Source organism: Egretta garzetta, unplaced genomic scaffold (genome assembly GCF_000687185.1).
Source record: "Egretta garzetta isolate BGI_Z169 unplaced genomic scaffold, ASM68718v1 scaffold91, whole genome shotgun sequence".
Classification (NCBI taxonomy): Eukaryota; Metazoa; Chordata; class Aves; order Pelecaniformes; family Ardeidae; genus Egretta; species Egretta garzetta.
This window is the reverse complement of record NW_009258661.1, coordinates 4,198,162-4,209,090: the sequence shown is the minus strand read 5'-3', so window position 1 is coordinate 4,209,090 and position 10,929 is coordinate 4,198,162. Positions and strand designations below refer to the sequence as shown.

Here is a 10,929-nt window from a genome sequence, read left to right as displayed (position 1 = left end):
TTCGGTTTCTCAGTGTGCTGAAGCAAAAGAAAGACAAGCCCCTTCTCCAAGGCAGCCTGAATTAAATAAGGCGAAACATGGCAGATGAGTACCTCCAACAGGAGGGAGCATGCTGGACCAGCACCGTGCTGGTCTCCATGCCCCAGCCCTCTTTGCAGATATTTCTGGGGAGCACTGCCCAGCTGTGGTAGGGAGGTGCGGAAAGCCACCAACACGTCTGCTTGGAATGGTGACAGGGGACAACGCCGGCAGAACGACTGCTGACAGACTCAGCTTGCACAGACTCAAATGGCTTGTAAAGGATGTTGATGGAGAGGACAAGAAACGTGTTTGATGCAGAAGAAGGAAGACTGAGAAGTTCATAGAAAAGTAGAGTGGTGGAAATGATGGGCCAGGAAAGTGGCAGAGTTTAGTCTGGCCAAGAGTGAAACAAGATCGCATCTGCAGAAGCCAGAAAAAGAGCCGGTGTGGCTGAGCCACAGCATAAAGGAGGCACCGGCTATGTGATTCAGCTGGAAGAGGGTAAGGAAAGGTTGGATCTTTCCTAGATGTGAAAGGAAAATGTGACTCCGAAGGCTACTGATGCAATTACCAGAGTCACTGAGAAAACCCAGCAAGAGGTCAGGGAAAGCAGCATCCTTTCAAGGCTAAATGATGCAAAACCGCACACTCTGAGAAATGTTTCTCACAGTTCAGGAATCCTTTGTAAACACAATTGACCACAGCTTTGATTGTGACAAGACAGACAGCTAATGTCTTGTGCAAAATGCACAAAGAATGGCTCAGAGAGAGTAAGGCCAATATCAGAAATACATGGATAAATCACGTAGCAGGGCAGTAGCTGTAAGTACAGGCGATGTTTACTTAAAACCAGATATGTTAACATCATTGAGACATAGAACTGCAGCATATGGTAATGTCTCCAGAGGCGACAAGTAACACCAGACCCCCTGAAGCAGGCTTTGCTCTTCTGCAAGAATCAGTATGGGCAAAAAGCAAAGCACTGCTAGCATACAAAACCAGGAAACACAGGCTTGTGTTCAAGAGATGCTATTCATTCAAGCGCTAATTACAGTAGGCAAGAGGCTTCTTAATCCTACAGTGTAAAGGGAGAAAAGATTCCTACAAGAACAGACAAATGACAAGGAAATTACCTGTCATCTTGTGCAAATTCTTCTGCCCTTTACTGTCTTCCTGCTTCTCAAATTGCTTTTCAAGTGTTGTGGATAACTGGTGTCCACGCATCAAACTTTGATCCTCCTCATCTTACTAGTCCTCACACAGATGGCTCCAGTGAAGTCTACAGAACGCATTTGGTGCTGATTTCCACCAACACAGTTGTGATAAAGGGTCTACGGGCTCTTGAAAACTTGTCAGCATTCTCGCACGGGTTGGGCCCGGTTGCCAGACTGCCTGCAGGCACCCAAGTGGGAGGCTCCGTGCCTCACAGTATTAACACAGGCGGTTGCCTATGTAAATTGATCTTTAATCCTCTGCCTACGTGACGCTGTGTACTGTGTGAGACACAGCACTGGACTACCCTAAAATGAGCGTACAAGGTCACCTCCACCCATAGACACGCTGTAGAACAAGGAACGATTATTTCTATTGCAGTATGTTTGCAGGTCCTGCTTATACAAACCAGGAACAGTGGCCTCAGCATTTGGTCCCTTCAGCTAATCCCCTCCCGCTGACATTGTCTTTTCTGCTGTCTTATTTTAATGCACTAAATGGTAGGCTCTGTTTGGCAGTAACCTTGTCTCATTACCTGCGAAGAACCATGCACACTGGTCACCCTCTCCTAATCTAGACCCAGGCTGTGAGTGCATGTTCCGACACTCATCAGGCCATCTACCTCTGTGCATTCACGTCACCTGAAGGCCAGGGCTGTCCTGCTTTTTGGGGGGCAGCTGCTTTGAGACAGTTTGATCTACCCGATGTCTGCCCGCCTGATGTCGCCGAGGCAACGTGGTCCCTGGAGAAGTGGGATGTGTTGCTGTAGCAACGCGATGCTCTCGGCTGCAGCCGCTGCCTCCTTCCATTGACACCACCGAGGGAGAATTTGGGGTTGCTGGAAGCACCGAGTCCTGCCGTGGATGAAAAGTCAGGGTGGCCGAAGGATCGTGGCAAGGACGGATACAAATGTATATTTGTAACTCTCACTGTAAAGCAATTTCATACTAAAGCCTTCGGCTGCTGCTGCAGCAGCTTTGCCAGTGCCCGCATGAATGCACTGCTCTGAATGAAATTATTTATGCCACATTCCTTTATTGCTCATGATCACATGTTTTGCTTTATAGTTAAATTATGGATAATCTAAGCAGGATACATTTTAATGATGCTTTCACTCCTATTCTGGATGCATTGAATCAGCAGGTTCTTTCAACACAGATTCTCTGACAGTTGGGGTAGTGTATTTTTAAATAACAGAACAGTGAAAGGAGAAAGAGGGAAAATATTTGACGGTCCATAGAAAAGGATGACAGCTCCTTTCCCAGAAAGTGTGGGAAATATTGTATCACCCTCTTCTGACGTTCACAGAAAAAGTTCAAGGCTGTTCTAGCTCTTTTTCAGCAGAAGTTTCCTATCGCTCCAAGGCAAAGATTCATTATTTGCACGTTAGTAGTTTCCACTAGCCAGCAAGGACAGGACCCCGCTGTGTCAGCTATCACCAAACCAAGAGAGCGCTCTTCTAGAGCTTATAAGATACTGAGGAAAGGCTGGAAAGGGATGGATTAGAAAGGTACTGTCAAGAAACCATGGAGTCCACAAGCCCCTTGGAACTGCAGAGTCAGTCCTGCACAGGAGCCGTGCCCGGTGTGCATCCTTGGACCTGTCCTACTCTTCTCCTGAGGCTGCAACACACAAATATTAGGGCAATAAATCCTGTTAAGCTTTCATAACGTAATTTATTTGAAATAATTGCCTTTGAGAACAGATCCTAACACTGGAAATGCTCAAAATATGAACCTACAGAGAGTTCTCAGAGTAGGGAAGGACTTTTCCACATCAGTCTGGGACTAAGCATAGTGGGGCTGGGATTCTGGCACAGCTCCTGGGGGCACTACCCCAGCATAAGCATGCCACGCTGACTGAAGGAGCAGGAGGAAGCACTGGGAAGGTAGAGCTGCTTGCAGAGTGAAGCGTATAGTAACGACACGATTAATTGCTCACTGCCACCATTCAAGATTTTGCAAAAGCAAAATAGTAAATCCTTTTGTAAGAACTTGGAATTTCTACAATATAAATGAATCAATATGAAAATAACTCTTGTAATCATTGTAAAAATAGGTAAAGAGAGTTCTGTATGAAATAGCTTTAAGTGATATAATGGAGTTTAATAAAGAGGTTTCTTTCACTGAAAGAGACTCTTGCTTAATTAAAGAATTAGAGTAATGCCTGACTACAGAGATACAATACTTCATAAAACCTGTCTTGAATATTTATTGGTTCACAATTGCTTGTACGCTCTGTGGGAAGAGATAGAGATTGAAAGTATTTTGCAGGTATGTACAGGCTAACGTAAAAAAGGATAAAATTTTTGAACTGCAAGGCATTGAAAAGGCCATTCAGAACACAGACACCTACGGATGTCGCTGATACCCCGAAGTGTTACGTGCAGGGAGATTCCTGTGTTTTCACCATCAGTCTCACCTACTGGTTGACCTGCTGTTATCAATAAGGGGTCTTAATAACTACACGTGGAAAAAATCTTTAAAGATTTAGACATAAATATTATTGCCAGCACGGCTGTGAGGAATCTAAAGATCTTTCTGTACGGACACTAGATGTCAATGGAGAGACACTTCAAACCAGCTGCAACAAAAGGCTGTGCCACTACCTTCTCTAAAACCAGATTCCTCTTTTCCTCTTTTTCTAATGCAACTCTTTTGGGCTGACAGCCTTGGAAACTAAAATCACAAAAAACCTTCAGGAGAGGCACTGTACACGGAACACCCATCCAATTAGTTTCTGATATGGACGTGATTCAAGTCACAGTTGAAGGCAGCAAGTGTTTTTCAGCCCTGCAAACCAATCGTTTTTTTGCTGAGACTGACAATGAGGGAATGAGGGGGTCTAACCATGGTGAGGTGGCCTTCCAGTCCCTTGTCCCGGGGGACCACCCATTGCCTTTAACACAGGCATCCAAGCTGCAGTCACACACCAAATACTTTTATAAAACTTAAGAACCTAAATGAAGTTGGAAAAAATAGCCTAGAAGAAGTTTCACGTCCCCATTATCCTCCCCTGAGACAGATAATCCTCTATCAATGTTTTTGTAACGTATGCTAAAGCACAGCATGTGAAGAGTGACAGGAAAATGCACTTGGAACTGCTTACTGATTGTCTCTGAAAACTGGTTAACTGAGCTGCATGCTGTGCTGTAAGTTTAATTAAAACAAGTGCTAACAGCTGTAATAGAGCTCATAAAAGGGTTTTCAGAGTAAAATATAAAATGTTGGGGATTTGGTGGATAAAGCTCATTTATTACTGTTGTAATTTACACTTAATACTGCAACTTTAATACCAGGAATTAGTCAACACACTGTGCTGAGCTGGAAGGGCTGACAGAACGTACCCCTCACGTAGCATCCGCCGTAGCACTGCCCCACAGTTGTGCACGGCAGTTCTGTGTGTGGGGTGGATCTGTGGGCACCAAAAGGCAGGGGCAGGGACATGAGCACCAGGAACAGTGAAACCTGTTAACGGCTTTCTTCTTGCAGTTGCCATAAAACGAGGCCAAAGAGCAAAGACGCCGCGAGTCCCGACTCAGCTAGGGATCAAGTGCTTGCAAGAGGAGGGAGAGCGACGGGCTCGGTCTGGAAGGAGGCTCCAAGTGCCCCGCTGGGGGAGATAAGCAAGACGAGGCAAGGGATAGATTATGCATTTGGCGTAAACCTCAGAGGTGAAGTTTTGGGAACGGCGATGCTTGTTTGACAAGAAGCTAGGGAAGATATAGGATGAATGGGAAAATGCCAAGGCATGAGAAACGGCCAATAACATTCAATGGACAAAGGCTGACAATGGAAGATGTGAAAACAGGAGCTGTAGCAATAGCGATAGAGCGGTACGTGCTCCATGGGATGGGCAGTGGCAGGTCGGGACTGCATACGGAAATGCTGATAACCTGAATTGTGTCAGGCAGAAATGTGAGCAGATAGGGAGGGAAGGGACAAGCATGTACATACAGTAAAAGACAATTGCAGATTTGCAAGCAAAGGCTTAAGGAAGAAACGAATTTCAGAGCTCTTTGTGGACACACCCCTTAACTCCAACAAACTTTTGTATGAACAGGGTCTGCTGGAAAACACAGATAGAAATCGATACTTTGGATTCAGGTTAGTCTTTGAACAATGCAGGCAGGTTAATTTGAGGTCTTCTCTTGAAAAAAAAACCAAACTAAAACCATTTTACTTTTATTTAGTAGCAATGCCCATGTAGTGTAACCCCGACATGGCCATTCCAGCGTGGTCAGAGGTACCCGGCGGGTGACTGGCTACCACGGGTCCTGCACAAAGGTCTATTCCCACCAACTCCCTCTGCTCAGAATTCACACCGATCTCACTGGAGAATTACATTCATGTAATGTTTTCAGTGCTGGGGACAGAAACTAAAGTACAACCAAAGCGGGTACTGTTTTCACTTTGTAATCAAGAGAACCAAATGACTAGCTAAGTTCTTATTTGAATATCCCCTGCTTACGGATCAGAGTGCCGTTGCTTAGGGCTTCTCTGACGTGGGAACCATAAACTTTGCATCTGCTACGTAGTGTTGCTCAGGGTAGTTTAAACAACATGGTCATCCCACATGTCTTACGTCACAGAGACTACTTTTATCTAGATTCATACAGGTGACATTTTACATCATAAGTACGACATGACTGATATTCAGAGATATTTCTTTTTACATCTAGGTAACAGCTAGGACAAACGTTTTACAAAATCAGGTATTTTAAAACTGATGTTTTCTACTGCCTGAAAAATTGTAATTGCTACCCACAGAATAAGTGTTTTCTGTCTTTATAAACTAAATTATGCCAACAAGAATCTGGACATTTATACGGATGTTTCTCCTAACTTGATACTTTGAGTTTTATCAAAAAATGCAGTGAAGTATCTTCCCAAGAATTATGCGAAATATGTTTGATGGACTAAAGTAACATATTTCAGCTGACACCAGTATTTATATATATTTATTCAAAAGGCTGATTTTTTTTTCTCCTGTCTCTATGCTAGTGATAGACAGTCCCAAATAATTTATTGAAATACACAGTACTCGAGCTACTCACTCTAAAAGCTAACAAGAAAAATATATGCTGAATCTTGCTCACTGCCACAAGCAAACTGGCTCGTTAGAGAACCAACACTTTGGTTTCTGAAGCTTAGTACTTTCCTAAGAAGAAAACCAAACAGAGGCAGGAGAAGCAGTTTTATCCTGTGCGCTGTGTTGAAGGATCTTTGCATCCTGGTAGCTAAGCCCAGGATCACTCTGTCCTTTGTTAGAATTACTTCCTCTGCTAAAATGAAAAGTCAGAAGTTTTGTGTACATTATGCACAAAGTTATATGATGTGCATGCACATTTACAGCGACAGGAGAAAGCACTAGGCAGAAAACCAAAACACCCTGAAGTCTGAACAGTAAACAGAAAATTTAAAATACGAAACTCAGCATATGTTTTTTACAATGAGGGTGATGAACCACTTGAGAAACAGAAAGAGGGAAGTGGGAATTTTTTCATCTTTTTATGCTTAACAAGAAGACTGGATACCTTCAGTTCATTATGATGTGGCAGCCAAAAAACCCCAAGGAAATGTGTTAGAGAACGAAAAAGACAGCATCACTTTTCTGCTATGTAAAACCACAGTGAGCCCACATTTTGGGATGTGGAGACCAGACCTGCACACAGTGCTCATGAAAGGCACAGTAAAGTTGAGAAGGTACAGAAAAGAGCATTTAACGTGACCCTGGGGATGAAGCAGCTGCCTTTGGAAGACAGACTGGTAAGACCGTGAGGCCTTCATTTGCAGAAGGCTAAAGCCAGATAAGATCAAGGTTTACAGAATCACAAAGTAGCAAATAAAACACATGCAGAACCATCATTCACCAAATCTTTCAATACCAGCTGTAGAGGGCATTTGGTAAATCTGGGGAAAGTGTATCAAAACTGAGGAAAGAGAAGTGCTGTTTTAGCTAACAGGTATTATGACTTCTGGAACTTGCTGCAGCGAGACACCATGGAAGCGCACTATACTTGCAGGTTCAAAACAAGATGAGGGAGTCATGAACAGTAGTCCTTGAACTGGGAACGGAAAGAAATAGCCAGGGATATACCCTCCGACATCCCTAACGGAACAACTGGAGATGCTAGAGACCAGGCTGCAGGCAGTAGCCAGGCTTACATGCCCTCCCAAGTAGAGTCCCCTCCTGTCCTGCCCAGGACAGGAGACAGAGACAAACCCTGGTCACTGGCTTCAGCACACACGGGGATGCGGACAACATCATGTCCTGAGGTTTACAAAATTTTGTGTAAAGATTATCCAACAGTTCTGTTTGTCCTCAACACTACAGCTCCATGATGTTGGATGGAGGGGCTTTAAAATTCTGCAGTGAACTGAAGTAGTTACCAGGCAGGAGACACAGGAAAGCAGCTAAAACTGACAAATAATTCAAAACTAAGCAACCATGGATGTTCAGAGTCACTGCTGAGCTGACTCCTCGTCAGTTCACACTTTTCATGCTAAAAGTATCCCACGCCACTGAACTCCACAAGGCATCAGGGCAAGGGCAGGATTTCACTTTGTTTGCAGAAGGCCCTGAACCTGGCTTGTAGGGAAGACTGCTTTGGAACGTGCCCGACTTGAGAGGGCTTGGAGCATGCCATCTGCAACCACGCGCAAAAGCTCCACTCGTGGTAATTAATCTAACTTCCCTTAAACAAGAGACTGTGTTTTCTAACACCAACCATCAGACTATTCAGTGTTTTTTTGTGTTATCCTTGTACTGAATTACTTGCAGCGAATTTGACGGCAAGTGTAATTAATCCAAGATGTACGTATGTTTATATAGCGTCTGAGCTCTGGCTGGTGCTGACAGGTTTATGAGAAGTAAATTATTGCTTGTTATAAAAGGATTTATTTAACTTTTTAAAGAGCCAGTCTGGAAGTTTAATCTGATTATTTTTCCCCAGTGCAAGACTACAGAGACTGTTTTGCTTTTTTGGTTGCAACCTCACTGCTCCTGCTAGTAGGACAAGCACTGAAGCTCCATCATAGTTTCACTTAGGATGCAGCCGAGTCACATAGCACTGGGTAGGACAGGCAGAGTGAAGGAAAGAGACCTCAACATTTGGGAGCGCAGACACATGACAAATGTGGGACTAGCTTTCAGATACTAAGAAAGTATGAGGAAAAAATATGATTCTGAAAAATATATGTATTTTGACAGGAATACTGTGGGGACCAGCTTCATCTGTTACACAAGTTGTATCTAGTTCTATACTGGGTGCCGAATACGCCATGAAGCCAGCAGAAAGAAATTGCATTGGTCATGCTGCATGAATTAAAAATGTTACTATAAAGGGGACCAAATTAAGGCTGCAAGTGCATTTCCTAATTTATTTTCTGCCATTCTTTTAATGTGGATGCTTGTTATAGTAATAATTTAAAAAGTTATGCAAATTCAGGGTGACAGAAAGCATATGATGAGCTATATGTATGCACAGCAGGCAGTATTACAATTAACTTGATTGTCTCTTGCATATATGTGCCATCAGTTCTGATGCTCACAAAATAAAAATGTATATGAACAAATGGGATAAACTGTGGTATAGACCAGCCTGAAAACGTGCTCTATGTGACCTTGGATGCTTTTTATTTTGTCCGTTGACCTTCAGGAAGAGGCTAAACAGACCTCTGCTGTTTACTTTCCCCTGAAACCGATTAGTTATGTGTGGACATATAAATATCAGAAGGCTAACACAATGTAGCTCTTCAAAGACTTAACAATATTTACTGATAACACATTTTTTCATATAAATAACCAGATTTATATCCACAGGCACAAGTGAGAGAAAATTATCAACAAACGTTAAAAGCTAATACAAGAACTGACTGATGCCAAAAGCAGGCAACTGTTAGGTGGTTGGCTGTTGTGCAAGAGACTAGGAAAGAAAAGTAAGGGTATTCCCTTGGAATTAGACTTTCTCTTTCTTCCTCTGACCCTACTTGCCAATGCTTTTTATTCTTTACAGTATTTGTTTTTTTGGTTTTTTTTTTCATTTTTACAGCATTTTAGATTTCATTTTTACCTCTTCACCACCAGCAGTATCTTCAGCACCCGACTTGGCAAAGGAAAGATCTCAACAGAAATGTAACCTCATTTTGCGGAGGACTAACCAAGTATGGTTTTCTCATTGAGCAAAACCATTTTCTTGTAGCGGTTCTATCAGTAGTTAAAGTACATACATTGAGCAGTGAAATGTGCTCTTGGGTTGTTTGATACCACCAGAAAGATAATATGGTAGGAGCGGTAGATGAAAAAGCAGTACCAATTACCTTCTGAGAAAAGGGATACTGCAGTTGTTGTGCCTGCTGTAAAGAATAACAAAAATGAAATGGCTTCATATGAAATCTCCAGATGTGGCAAATCTGCCTCTTGTGCTGGTTTCTAATTTGTTCATTTTGTATAGATGCAAAACGTAATCTTACCCCACATAAAAAATATGGGAGCCCAATTACAAAGAACATCTTTTACCAGAGAGGCTGGGTGCTGTAGTAAGTGCCACGAGATTTCCAACTGGCCTGCCTCACTGAGAAAAAAAAGTCAATAAAGGCACTGAATGGGGTCTTCTGGGATCTGCAGTTGTGCTCTCCGTGCAAGGGCAATGAACAGACTATCGTTGTATGGGAGTGTGGTGAGAACCATCTGGCTAAGCGATGGGACCCTTTGGCACATGAGCAAATGTAACCAGAACACAGAGTAAATTGCTTGAGCCAATTCTGGGCTTCTACGTGAAATTTTGTATTTTGAATGCAAGTTGAATTCTGCCCTTTTATTGCTGAAACAAAGGAATTAAATAAAAATATTTACACTGACAATATGCAGCGGCCTCGCTAAGCCAACATCCCTATTACCCTTGACTCATGTTTGCGTATTTTCTTCCAAGACTAGCTTTCCAGCAACGTCAAACCTTAAGGGCCGATGGCTCCACGCCACACAGCCAGTTGCCTACCCCTGGGCAACTGCCAAACCTCCCCGGTACATACAAACAGATTAACAGCACTACTTGTGTACGTCTTGCACAAAGAATACAAGCAAAAATCTGAATAAAACATGTTTAGCAACATACAATCTCCAAAGCTCACGCATGTAAGCAATTAATGAGATGTTTCACTTTTCTGAAATTCTTCACCTTTAATGCTCTCAGGCGTTCAGTATTAAGCAGATCGATGCTACTGCCACCATTTCACGGACGATGATGCTATGGCTTTACACGGCTTTTACCAAGAGGCGGGAAGACCTGCACGCTTCTTCTCTTGTGCTCACTAGTTTTAAGAGTACTTATTTAATGACTTCATTCCGACAAGAAACCAGAGGGGTCAGAGGGCCTAGATGTAATTCCAACCAAGAATTAGGTCGAGATTTAGATTAGATCCAGTCAAGAGCAAAGAAAACCTCCTTCTCCCGCTCCCGGGGGCGCTTTGAAACAGCCTCACAGACACCGTGAGGAAACAGGAGAAGAAATTAGCACACGGGGTCACTGATGTTAAAGAAAAGAAAAAGAAAAAAGCGGTGGGGAAAAAAAAAAGCAGAAATGAAAAAAAAAAGTGGCAGCCTCCCGCCTGCTGCGCTGGGCAGCCCAGCCGCCGCCCGAGGAGAGGCGAGGGTTTGCACCTGCACCCCTCCCCGCACCCACATCCTCAGCTCTGC

At 43.3% G+C, this 10,929-nt stretch overlaps 1 protein-coding gene across 1 annotated transcript in view; it reads left to right on the top strand.

Annotated features, from left to right (window-relative positions):
* Positions 1 to 77: 77 nt before the first annotated feature.
* The window catches only part of PRKAR2A (protein kinase cAMP-dependent type II regulatory subunit alpha), an 81,004-nt gene continuing 70,152 nt past the window's right edge, over positions 78 to 10,929 (top strand). Inside the window, exons 1-2 of the mRNA XM_035903805.1 lie at positions 78 to 187; positions 4,725 to 4,893. Of these exons, the coding sequence (XP_035759698.1) occupies positions 78 to 187; positions 4,725 to 4,893 (279 nt within the window). The remainder of the gene's footprint in view (positions 188 to 4,724; positions 4,894 to 10,929) is intronic.